The sequence below is a fragment of the Xenopus laevis genome, chromosome 7S (genome assembly GCF_017654675.1).
Source record: "Xenopus laevis strain J_2021 chromosome 7S, Xenopus_laevis_v10.1, whole genome shotgun sequence".
NCBI lineage: Eukaryota > Metazoa > Chordata > Amphibia > Anura > Pipidae > Xenopus > Xenopus laevis.
Genome location: NC_054384.1, coordinates 32,630,171 through 32,644,144, shown reverse-complemented (window position 1 = coordinate 32,644,144; position 13,974 = coordinate 32,630,171). Strand labels below are relative to the sequence as shown.

Genomic DNA, 13,974 nt, shown 5'->3' with positions numbered 1-13,974 from the left:
CACCATATTATTATTATTATTTATGTAGTAACATCATTTCACGGAGCACTTTACAGAGTAAATGGATATAAATACAAGACAAAATGGTTAACATGTACAGACAAACATTTCTCCAAAAATCATTCACAGTTACAATTGGATATTGGCTGTAGGGGGTCCTGCTCTCAAGAGCTTATGTTCTAAGAGGGAGCGGAAGTGAGATGTACTGTGAGGGTAACCTGTGTGACTGTTACTGTTGATTAAAGTGATGGTAAGTGAGAAGTAAGATATGAATACCAGTAGTTAGTGAGTATGTGAACTGTGAGTAGTGGGGCTTGAGGGGAGGTCAAGTAATTGAGGACTTAAAGGGCACCTATCACAGCCAAAATCAAACACATATTAACAATCTGACCAGTACAAGCTAAACACGTTTAATCAAACTACATATATAGTTTTTTGAAAAAACTGCAGGTTTTAAAAAAATCCCTTACTTTGTCAAATGGGTTCTTTCACTGAGGGAGGCCATATTGAGACTCTTAACAGAGACTCTAATGTGCAAATTTCAGGAGCATGCTCAGATTGTAACACTGCTTGTTTTAGTAAACTCCTCCACTAGAAGTATCCACTAGAAGTGCTGCCACCTGCTAACTTCCAGCAGGTGGCAGCACTACTGTACAGCAGCTAACACACAGGTTTGGCTGATTTGAAAATAGCTTAGAAGGGTTGATAAGCAAACAAGGAATTTGAACTGAGCATGTGCGAGATTTCAGAGCTACAGTTGGCTGGGAAGATATAGGTAGGAGGAGCCAGTGAAATCCAAGATGCCTGCCTCAGCTAGAACTGCAGTGGAGATAGGGGAGATCTTGCAGAAGGTATAGTGAGCTGATCATTTACATTATACAAACAATTCTAACTGTTTTAAAAATCGAATTTCTTGAACTTTCATATAGTGTATTTACTTAGTAAATGATTTTGGTCATGATTGGTGAACTTTAAGTTATAGGCTTCAATGAAAAGGTGAGATTTAAGTGGCTGTTTGAAGGCCTGGAGGCTTGGAGAGTGTCTAATGGGACAGGGCATAGCATTCCAGAGGATGTAAGCAGCACACGAAAAATCCTGGATGTGAGTTGTGTTTGCACATGTGCACCATGTGATAAGTTGAGGGATGCCAAATAGTACAGCACAGGGACAGGTGCTCAGTGTTTTTGTTGCTTAGGGCTGTTGTATTTTAGCACATTACCCTGAGGTTATATGTTTTTGTAGTAATACTGTGTTTTGGCTCTTCTTTTAGATATTTAATTATGTTGGAATGGCCAGGATTGAAGTGGACCTGGTAACACACACAGACCCACCACGAGTTCATGCTCACAGCCTTGTGGGAAAACATTCCAACGAAACTGGAAATTGTATAGTGACTGTAGGACCTGAAGACATGACAGCTCAGTACGTATCATACAATTTATTGCCCTTTATGGACATTCTCTCTTTTTTTTTTTTTTTTTTATTATTCCACAGTGTAGAGCTAATGGCCATCCTGCATACAATCACAGAAAGGTACCCTCTGTTCCACTGAATTCCACTGGATTTTGTTAGGGGGCTGCTCAAGAGCCTTTCAGGGGTTTGCACAAAGTTTCTTGACATGCTTTCTCTCTGTGTTTAAGTTAGAAAACTTTCTTCAAATAATTTATTTAAAAACCTAATGCCATACAAATAACATTGCCTTGGAAATAGCTGCAAATAAGTTACTAAGGAAATGATATTTGAACTTGTGTTTCACAGAAATTAACTAAAAACATTTTTATCAGTAAGTTGGATTAAGAATTCATAACTGAATTGTTTGTGTCTGCGTTTTTTTTATGCCAGTGGAGAAAATGCAATATGTGACGGTAGGCAAAAGTCAAAATTGAACAGCAGTTAGGGCTATAGCTTGGCAAAAACTGAAAAGTTTCTGTTTCCATGTTATATCATGCTACCTGCTATACTAGAGCTACAATTCCTTCCCATAGGTTACTATCACCAGTGCAACACATTCTACAATACCTTTCATTATGCTGGTGGGTTAGTAACCCCTGCTTAGCCACCCAAAGCTCTTGTTCAGTCAGAGGAACTCTGTGGAATAGGTGATTTATTACACATAGTTTATACTCTAAACCTTTGTATCCACTTGCAATTCTATACATTAAACATGACATAAACTGTTGTTAAAGTGGTTGTTAATCAAGTTTTGTGATTCCACATTATATTTGTATCTTTCAATGTAATACCTAAACATAATGGGGTGACGTTAGAACCCCTTAAAAATAATTTCACATAATCTTTGCATGCATGTGTTGACTCTTATCTCCTCTGTGTTCTCCAGATTTAACAATTTGGGCATTGTACATGTCACCAAGAAGAGCCAGACTGAGATCTTGAAAGAAAAGATGAAGCGAAATATTTTAAGAAACACAGGAAGAAACACACTCACAGGTATGGTTTCCAGTGTCTTAAGCAGGGGTGTGGATGTCTTCTGTCTGTATAAACCACAGATCAGTAGAGTCAAGTCAAATAAACAAAAAAGCTTATTTATGAAGTGTCTGCTATAGTCCTGCCCAATGCTGCACCACAAACAGCTGTCTTATAGTTCAAAAACTGAGAAGCACAGATATCAGCAGTAGTGTCCTATTTAGAGAGCTCAGTTCTGGTAAATGACAGCTGCAGGGAGCATAAGAAAGGGGTTTAACTGCTAGGACAGCTCCTATGCAAATTCCTTATGGAGCAGGCTTCATAGCACTCATATTTTCTAGTGACTTTAACACCCCCTAAAAAGTGCTGACCAACAGCCTTATGCACACAGTAATTATTCTTTTACATGCTAATGGGAAATATAGCAAATCCCTTTTTTTACAATAGGACTCAACACAAACCGTCTAGCAATCTCAAATTAACAAGTCATTTACATTCTTTATGTGACAGATATACAATGTAATATTTAAAAGTCTTCAAATGTCTTTTTATTACAGAAGTGGAAGAACGAAAAATCGAGCAGGAAGTTAAAGACCTGAAGAAAGTTACAGATTTGAGCATTGTGCGACTCAAGTTTACGGCCTACCTGCCTGACAGTAATGGTGCCTACACCCTTGCCTTGCCACCAGTTATTTCAGATCCCATCCATGACAGCAGTAAGTGAGCTGTGTCTGTTAGAATCTGTATGTATTTCATGTAAATTTCATAGTCTTATGGATACAGCACTGAATCTGTTCCAGGGGCATTTCTAAACCCAAGCCTTCTGAAGCACAAGAACCAATGCCTACACCCTCTTCCTCCTGCATTTACCTTTTTGACTCTCCTCTAGGGGCATAGAGGAATTGTATCACTAGTGCATAGAGTCCTCCCAATAACTTTGTGCTTTTGGCCAGTCTGTAGTACAGGGTCGTGCTGTACCTATGGTGCCCCACTTTGCACCTTGCACTGGATTCTGCACAAGGAGCAAAGTACAGGTTGCACAAATCTCATAGCGTTTCCTCTAGGCCTAATATTACTCAGGCTAGTCAGCTTCTGACTTTATCTGGCACTGGCCAGCTTATTGTGTCTATTATAATCCTGTGTCCTAGCACCTTTTCCAAGTTTTGATTGCTCCTTATCATTATTATAAAACGCCAACATATTCCGTAGCACTGTACATAAGGGTACATAATAATTGGCATGCAGATTTATCAAGGGTCGAATTGAAAATTAAAATTTTTCGAGTTTTTTTTATGGTCAAAACTGTAAAATTCGACTGGAGTTACTCGAATTAAAAAATTCAAATTTGATTTTTGAGATTTATCATACTCTGGAGCCCTTCAAGAACTTGAATTTGACTATTCGCCACCTAAAACCTGCCGAATTGCTGTTTAAGTCAATTGGAAGGGTCCAGGGATCATTTTGAAGTTGTTTGCAGCCTTCCTGACATTCAAGTTTTTTTTGGAGAAAAAACTGGAATCAAGTTTTTAAAATTCGCATCCAATTCGAATCAAATTTGATGAGTTTTCGATTGCATTCATCCGTGTTTAAAAAAATTTGATTTTTTTAAAACAAATTTTGATTGGTCGAATTTATGGGAGTTTTTAAAAACTCACATAAATTCGACCTTTGATAAATGTGCCTCTAGGTAAAGAGGGTCCAGCCTGCAAGGGCTTACATGGACCAGTGTTAGTGGAGTACCGCAGGGCTCTGTACTAGGTCCCTTGCTTTTCAACTTGTTTATTAATGACCTGGAGGTGGGCATTGAAAGTACTGTTTCTATTTTTGCAGAGGATACTAAATTGTGCAGAACTATAGGTTCCATGCAGGATGCTGCCACTTTGAGTGATTTGTCTAAATTGGAACACTGGGCAGCAAACTGGAAAATGAGGTTCAATGTTGATAAATGCAAGGTTATGCACTTTGGCAAAAATAATATAAATGCAAGTTATTCACTAAATGGCAGTGTGTTGGGAGTTTCCTTAAATGAGAAGGATCTAGGGGTCTTTGTAGATAACAAGTTGTCTAATACTGGGCAGTGTCATTCTGTGGCTACTAAAGCAAATAATGTTCTGTCTTATAAATAAAGGGCATTAACTCAAGGGATGAAAACATAATTATGCCTCTTTATAGGTCCCTGGTAAGGCCTCATCTGGAGTATGCAGTGCAGTTTTTGACTACAGTCCTCAAGAGGGATATAAATGAGCTGGAGAAAGTGCAGAGACTAAGTGCAACTAAACTGGTTAGAGGGATGGAAGACTTAAATTATGAGGGTAGACTGTCAAGGTTGGGGTTGTTTTCTCTGGAAAAAAGGCGCTTGCGAGGGGACATGATTACACTTTACAAGTACATTAGAGGACATTATAGACAAATAGCAGGGGACCTTTTTACCCATAAAGAGGATCACTGTACCAGAGGCCACCCCTTCAGACTAGAAGAAAAGAACTTTCATTTGAAGCAACGTAGGGGGTTCTTCACAGTCAGGACAGTGAGGTTGTGGAATGCACTGCCGGGTGATGTTGTGATGCTGATTCAGTTAATGCCTTTAAGAGGGGCTTGGATGATTTTTTTGGACAGACATAATATCAAAGGCTATTGTGATACTAAGCTCTATAGTTAGTATAGGTATGGGTATATAGAATTTAATTAAAAGTAGGGAGGGGTGTGTGTATGGATGCTGGGTTTTAATTTGGAGGGGTTGAACTTGATGGACTTGTCTTTTTTCAACCCAATTTAACTATGTAACTATATGGTTAACCTTTCATTATCCGTTATATTGAAGCTGTGCTGGGCTAGGGGCATGGCTATGCAGGATGACTGGGGCAGTGATCTGTAGGGAGAAGGGGTGATATACATTTAACGTTATTTCTGCATTACATTTTTTACAAAACAGTATGGAAAAAAAATCCAGGCTTCAAAAATTCCGATCTAAAATCTATGATGTCTAAAGAGTAGATATTACAACACAGACGCTCTGGGTTATTGCTGCTGTCAGAAGGAAACCAAGAATTATAATATGGGGAAAACCAAGAAATGGGTGGTTACCCCACCCACTAGATAAAGTTTGCACCTTTCTTCCTGTTCCTTTTATCTCTGAACAAATAATTCACCTTGTGCCCAGTCTTCCCACAGAATAATATATACCATTGCACTGGTACCGTGTTAGCCAGTAGCAAAAAACAAATACCAAAAGTATTGTAGAAGTGATACCTATATTGGCTAACAATTGAAATACACTGCAAGCTTTTGGAGCACCAAGGCCCCTTCGTCAGGCAAAATACAAATGAAAGCTGGATTCATTCAGGTCACACAGTGTGAGATGAAACCTGACCCTAAATTAAGGCTCTGTCTTAATGTGTTAATAACTCCATACATTTGAATTAATAGATCTTCCTTTCCCGTTCAGTTTTCAAGTTCCCTTTTAGAATTAAGACTCTCATGTCCTGAAGATTGCAGAAGTGTTGCCCCACTGGTGTTTGAAAACATAGAATTCTCTCCCTGAATCAGTCGTACAGGCTGATACATTAGATAGCTTTAAGAAGGGGTTGGATGGCTTTTGAAAGCTGGATTATGGGTCCCTGGAGTGGATGGAAGAAAGCAGGGTGGGCTTCCATCCCTTGCTCCATGTAAGGGTTTTGCAGCTGCCAAGCTAAAGGCAGTTAGCGTTAATTAAGGATAGTTAAAAGGAGGTGTGGAGCAACACCTCCTTTAAAATGGAGTCTATGGGAGACATTCCGTAATTCGGAGCTTTCTGGATATCGGGTTTCCGGATAAGGGATCCTATACCTGTATAGGTTTTTAGGGCTGGGACCTACCTACTCAGAAAAATATTCTAGGATAATTCTTTACAGGGCCAACACTTGAAGTTGCTGCCACCTGCTGGAAGAATGAATGTGTTAACTATGTATAATTTGCCTTCTTGCAAGCTTTTTAGCAATTAGAAATGGCTGAACTTCACAAACAAAATATTTTCAGGTTTAGCCATTCCCCACCATTTGTATGCTTATGTAAAGGTGTAAACATTGAAATAGAGTCTTCGCTAGGCCCTCTGTAATCCTGGGACACCAAGCAACCAGTGGGTACAACCCTAGTCGATCTCGATGGACAAATTTTGTCTGGGAAATGTAATTGAAGTTGTAAATTGGACAATATTTGGATAAATAACAATAATGTGAATTTTGCAGGACATATTACATTGTGTATTTTAATTGTGCATATTTTTATGCATCCTAGTGATGCATTAGTGTCATTGTCTAGTACAGCCCAGGTTGAAGCTTTGTAAATAAGGGGACTATTAACTTGCTTTACTGTTTGTTGACTTGTAGTTTTTAAAGGACAACTAAACACTAAAAATAAATATGGCTAAAAATGCCATATTTTATATACAGGTATAGGATCCCTTATCCGGAAACCCGATATCCAGAAAGCTCCAAATTACAGAATGGCTGTCTCCCATAGACTCCATTTTATCCAAATAATCCAAATTTTTAAAAATCATTTCCTTTTTCTCTGTAATAATAAAACAGTACCTTGTACTTGATCCCAACTAAGATATAATTAATCCTTATTGGAAGCAAAACCAGCCTATTGGGTTTATTTAATGTTTAAATGAATTTCTAATAGACATAAGGCATGAAGACCCAAATTACGGAAAGATCCATTATCCGGAAAACCCCAGGTCCTGAGCATTCTGGATAATGGGTCCCATACCTGTACTGAACTTATTGCACCAGCAGCAATGATCTAGGACTTCAAACTTATTACACGGGGTCGCCATCTTGGAAAGTATCTGCATCATGCTCAGTGAGCTCGGTTGAGAAGTTAAACCTAGGGGTTGTCACAATAGCAGAAAATGAGGTTGACCTGTAAAATAAGCTGATGGTACAAGAAGATTGGGAGCTAGAGGCACAGATCTTCCCTGCTAAAGGGCTATGGTTGCCTTGGGCTGGTACAGAAGCCCAAAACATAATGTACAACTTTTCTAGCTACTTTGGTTCTCATTTAAGGGGTTTCCCAAAGAAAGATTCTTAGTTACCTGTATTTTTAAAAACACCCACACACCACAGGAAATAGCAACCACATTCCGTTTTTAAATAACTTAAAGCTTTTTCACATTGTGTATATCCTTTCATTTAGTGCAACACGTGTGCTAACGATGAATGGATGCTCTGTAAATGTTGGTTGTATATGTAATGTAAAGATTACCTTGTGTACATCTTATATAGCTGGCATAATAAAAAAGACATGGAACTCTTTTACCAATCAGCTTCGCATTCACTCATCAGAAATGGATGAACCCTAGCAAGGACAAAACAGATCTGTTGATGGGGTCTTGTCTGTACTCTGGGTATAGACAGAGAGTGATTATTGGGTTTGGGTAGGGTAATTAAAGGAGAACTAAAGCTGAACTAAAGAAGTAGGCTAGAAATGTTGTACATTATGTTTTGGGCTTCTGTGCCAGCCCAAGGCAACCACAGCCCATTAGCAGGGAAGATGTGTCTCCAAATATACCCCAGTAGCTCCCCATCTTCTTTTCTGCTGATTCACTGCACATGCTCTGTGCTGCTGTCACTTACTGAGTTTAGGGACCGACTCAAAATATACAGTACACATAGAATAGAAATGTCACAATATAAGACTGATTAGTAATTAATACAGATAACTACTACATGGCAGCACAGAAACCAATGCAACTAGCATCAGCATTTAATAATCAGCCTTGTAGCATCAGCTTTTATTACAGGCCAACCTAATATTCTGCTTGATAATTTCAGACGACCCCTAAGCTCAGTCTCTTAACAGCTGCTCGCAGACACTTCCCAAGATTGTGAGCCCCTGTGACAAGTTTTAATTCCTGGATCATTGCTGCTATTGAGAAGCTGAAACTTAAGGCTACAATAAGTTCAGTATATAAAATATGGCATTTTTAGCCACATTAATTTTTAGGGTTTAGTTCTCTAAAGACATGTTTACGTGGATGTCTTCACAGAATGCCAGGGCCAAGTTCATTTATAATACCCCAGGACACATAACAGGATAAATACAGTTAATGTTAATGGGGAGGGGCAGACAAAGGGGGTGGTGGTTTTTCCTATAGTTACACCACTGCTCTGGTTAGCTGGATGATAGCATCAGACTGGGGTGGTCTGCGCCCTCCGGGGAACCCAACCCAATGGGCCCCTCGCCGCAAATCCCCCTCCCCCCAGGGAACGGGTCTGGGATGTCGGGCCCCCGAGGGGTGGGGCCCACTATGTTTTTTCCCTGTGTCCTGCCGGCCCAGTCCTACCATGAACACAGTTATTAAGGTTGACAGTCTCTACAACTGCGAAATAATTCATATTATTTTGGTTTCATAGCAGCTTTATAGGGTTTTATCAAAACAAATATTTGAAACAAAATTGCTGCTGAGGAGAAATCATTTGGGAATAATTTATTGGCACCCTTTGGTGGTATTTGGAACTGCAACATTGAATCTAAACAATTGTTGGAAAAATATAGTAGAGATAAGAAATTAAGCTGTTGCCCATATATAGTAATATAAACCAAGGGAATCAGATATGTTATTTGCTGCTAGAATAATAATGCTTTTACAAGCTCTTCTGACGAAACTATTCTTATTCTGCCTTTCTACATCCTGGATATGTATTCTTTATTTTATTTTTTTTTTTACAGAATCTCCAGGGGCATCAAACCTGCGCATTTCACGAATGGACAAAACTGCTGGCTCTGTTAAAGGAGGCGATGAAGTGTATTTGCTCTGTGATAAGGTTCAAAAAGGTAAATAGTCCTCTAGCCCTAAAATCATTCTTTACACTCACATGCTAACATGCAACACACACTTTGGTTTTATTCACTGATTACATTTCTTTATAATATTTGGAATTAGACTGTATAATGTGTGAAAGTAATAAAACTCTGAAATAAGCGGTAGATCTGTACAAACAAACAACAAACAGTTGAAGGTAGGGTTTTTGTCTTTACTCCTGGAATTCTTTGATACCAAATAGTTTGCAATGTGTTTAATGCAGAAGTTACATAATACGTTTTTGCTGACATGCTTTTTAAAATAAATGAAAATCAAGACAAATATGGAAATGCTTAGCCATATTTATATTTAGAATCAAAACAAAATATTGATAGGAATATATCTGACATACACATGGGTTCAGTTGTGTGAATGAATTTAACCCCTTCCCCAGTTAAGTTGCTTTTAACCACAAGTGACTGAAACAGTTGCTGCCTAAAATTACAGAATAATTATTTTTTTGTACCTGCTTTAATTTGCAGAAGACTGCAGATGGTCTATGCTGCCGCACTGGTGAATGCTGGAAATATTATACATGAAGGCACTCCACACTTTCCCAGACACTATGGGGCAGATTTATCAAGGGTCAAATAGTAAATTCGAATTTTCGAGTGTCAATATTCACACAATCAAATTTGAATTTCCCCTTATTCTAATGTAAATTCGAATGTGAGCTTTATCACACGTCGACCATGGAAACAGTCCTAATTCTAACATTCTCCACCTAAAACCTGCCGAGTTCATGTATAAGTCAATGGCAGAGGTCATTTAGAGATATTAATAGCCTTCCTGACATTTAGTTTTATTTTCAGAGAAAAACCTGATTCGTATGAACCGAATACGATTCTAATGTGAATTGAATTATCAGTTTGTAACCATTGGATCGATTATTAGCCATTCTAAATTTTCCTTAAATAACCTCCCAGTTGAATTGTGAGTATATTAGAATGAAAAAAAATTCTAAATTGGACCTTGATAAATGGGCCTCCCAGTTAATGACTATAAAAAAATAGCAACTTGACCATAACTTAAAACCGGGTGACAGTGAGTACCACATCTGTCACCACAGACATAGTGCGTTAAGTTACACTTACAGGACTGATGCCCAGCAAACTCAGCTGCTAATAAGATTTCAGTGCACTGGTGGGCCATAGAGTTGTGCTCCCTACTACACTTTGTGAATTTTTATTGCCTGCGATCACACAAAACCAAGACATTGGAGCCATGTATATAGTGCTATCATGGTGCATACTGAATTAAAACATGTAACTGCCTTCACATATGTATCCAGAACATCACCATCTTGATTACTCACCCCAGCTGTGAGTTATAAATAAACAGCCTTTATGCACAAATATATTCCTTTAATACTTGTAGATGACATAGAAGTGCAGTTTTATGAAGATGATGAAAATGGATGGCATGCCTTTGGAGATTTTGCACCAACAGATGTTCATAAACAGGTATTGTACTACAGCTGGTCAGTCTCTGCGTTGACTGTACTGTAATATTTATGGGGCAAGCCAAATGTAGACTGCACATCAGCAAGCTCTGGTACTATAGAAATGTATTAGCCTCTTAGTTCAGTGGAAACCATATACTTGCCCTACAGGTATGTGAACTTTTTCTTTGTACTTTAAGTATTCCCATTGGTCTCCTGAAAAAAACCATCCCTAATAATAATACAGGTACTAGGTGTCCAGAAGCAGATAACAATGTAGATGTCAGAGTAATGCTTCTATCAATATGTAAAGGGCATTTCCTGTTACTAATAGGTATTGGTATTACCGCCTTTGTTACAGAAGTTAGATGACCCACCTGGACACACAGTACCTGTAACAGCAGTGTTTTGAGTAATTCCAAAGAAGCAGAAGTAGAGCTATGAATAATTACTTCTACTGTCTCCACATCAGTTGGTGCTTTACCTTATGCTTGACCGTGATATAGTTCCATAGTTACATCATTCTGAAAAAAGAAAAAGAAAAAAGTCCATCAAGTTCTACCCCTCCAAATGAAAACCCAGCATCCATACACACACCCCTCCCTACTCTCAGACAAATTATACCTATCTATACTAACTATAGAATTTAGTATCACAATAGCCTTTGATATTATGTCTATCCAAGAAATCATCCAAGCCACTCTTAAAAGCATTAACAGAATCTGCCATCACATCACCCTGCAGTGCATTCCACAACCTCACTGTCCTGACTGTGAAGAACCCCCTACGTTGCTTCAAATGAAAGTTCTTTTCTTCTAGTCTAAAGGGGTGGCCTCTGGTGTGGTGATCCTCTTTATGGGTTAAAAGGTCCCCTGATATTTGTCTATAATGTCCTCTAATGTACTTGTAAAGTTTAATCCTCTCCCCTCTCAAGCTCCTTTTTTCCAGAGAAAACAACCCTAACCATGACAGTCTACCCTCCTCTAATCAGTCTTCCATCCCTCTAACCAGTTTAGTTGCACTTAGTCTCTGCGCTCTCTCCAGCTCATTTATATCCCTCTTAAGGACTGTAGTCAAAAACTGCACTGCATACTCCAGATGAGGCCTTACCAGGGACCTACGAGGCATAATTATGCTTTCATCCCTTGAGTTAATGCCCTTTTCATGCAAGCCAGAACTTTATTTGCTTTAGTAGCCACAGAATGACACTGCCCAGAATTAGACAACTTGTTATCTACAAAAACCCCAAGATCCTTCTCATTTAAGGAAACTCCATACACACTGCCATTTAGTATATAACTTGCATTTATATTCTTTTTGCCAAAGTGCATAACCTTGCATTTATCAACATTGAACCTCATTTTCCAGTTTGCTGCCCAGTTTCCCAATTTAGAGAAATCACTCTGCAGCAGTGGCAGCATCCTGCACAATTGCACAGTTCTGCACAATTTACTATCATCTGCATATATGCATATATGCATTGTTTTAAGACAGGACTTTATAATCACATGTTATCATATACAAGCCACAACAAATTGTTCTCAAGGTGGCTATAGACGTAATAGTTACGATCATTTCTGCAACCATACATACATATTTTTTCGGATGCACATGGGCTAAATAAAGCACCTATTTCATTAATCAATATACTAGCGTGCTTCTGGATTATTCTCTCCTGCATCCATACAGACATTTATAGCTGAATCATCAGATATACAGGTAGAAACAATAGAATCTGAAGGAAATTTTTGGACTTGCCTGATCAACGAGCCAGTCGATATCCAAGTGCTTTGCCGATATCCGTTGTGTCGTCTTCTGCCATAGACGCAATAGACACCTAACAGAAAATCTGCTTAGATAATGCAAAAAATCAATTCACTTTCCTAGAGATATTAACTCTACATTTGCAAAGGTTTTAGATGCAAATGTTTATTTTCTTCTACATTTAATGGTTTGATGTAATTGGCAGGGGCTTTTTATTACTAATTTAAACCATTTTTAGGTGAAATGATCAACATATGATCAACGGTGGGTTTTGAAACTGGGTGGTGCAAAACGTATGGTAATGGGAATTATATTGCTGCTAAGCATTCTTTTATTAATCCGTCATTTTGTTTCCCTTACTACTGTTTTAGTATGCAATAGTGTTCCGGACCCCACCATACCACACACAGAAGATTGATCGCCCAGTTACTGTGTTTTTACAGTTAAAACGCAAAAAGGGAGGGGATGTCAGTGATTCCAAACAGTTCACCTACTATCCCCTGGAACAAGGTAGAGTACAATAGTTTTGTCATTAATGGGATGTCATAATGCGGTACTTGTGTAAAATGTAAAGGAAAATAAACTGCCACACAGATATTTTAAATGCCCATTTATAAGCATTTAAAGGAATTGTTCGGTGTAAAAATAAAAACTGGGTGAATATAGGACGTGCAAAATAAAAAATGTTTTCACTATAAATATGTTCTATGTGGCCCCCCTTAAAGCTGCTAACTAAGAGTTAGAGAGCTGAAAAGCAGGAAGTAGTGTTCTGTTCTGTTATGTTAGACATCCAGTCACTCCAGCCTTTATACATTCCATTTTTTGGCTAACTAATTATATTAAAAACATTTGTTATTTTGCACAGCCTATCTATTATCCAGTTTTTATTTTTACACTGAACTGTTCCTTTAAAGGTGTGCATGCTTAAATCATTAATGTAAGTATGCCTTACATTTTACAGTGGAGCAGAAGAAAAGTGTTAAAGCAACTAAAAGTACTGCCATAAAGGGAAACTACTTTATTACATTTAGGGGCAGATTTATCAAAAATCAAATGTGATTTTTTTTCCACAATTTTGAATTTTTTTTTCACCCAAACTCTCACATTTGAGTTATATTTTTTAAAACTCTAATGTCTGTGAGTTAATAAGAAAAAAAAAATCGAACATTTGAATGTCAAAAATTAATTAGAGTTTTCGGGACACAAATTGTAATGATCCCGAAAAAACTCAAATCGATCAAGTTTTTTCCCCGTAGTTTTTAATGCAAGTCTTTGACGTTCAGATTTTTCCATAAATCCTCAAACATTCAAATTTCGAGTTTATCGGAGGTACAAAAACCCTCACACAACTCTACAGATTGTATGTCTTTACAGAACATTACTGTCTTAAATACATACAACACTGTTTCAATTTTTGTTGTTACCCGTCCTTTACTGTGTACTCTACACTGAAAAACAAATTTTGCAAGACCACTGAAGAAGTAAAAAAATGCGTCAAAAG

General features: G+C 38.0%; 1 protein-coding gene across 3 annotated transcripts in view; it reads left to right on the top strand.

The window, feature by feature from the left end:
• Nucleotides 1-13,974, top strand: part of nfkb2.S (nuclear factor of kappa light polypeptide gene enhancer in B-cells 2 S homeolog) — a 37,047-nt gene that overhangs the window by 7,448 nt on the left and 15,625 nt on the right. For all 3 annotated transcript variants that reach the window (XM_018226842.2, XM_018226841.2, NM_001087712.1), the window contains 6 exon segments: nt 1,271-1,422; nt 2,339-2,448; nt 2,982-3,140; nt 9,136-9,240; nt 10,646-10,731; nt 12,845-12,983. In XM_018226842.2, coding sequence (XP_018082331.1) covers nt 1,271-1,422; nt 2,339-2,448; nt 2,982-3,140; nt 9,136-9,240; nt 10,646-10,731; nt 12,845-12,983 — 751 coding nt within the window.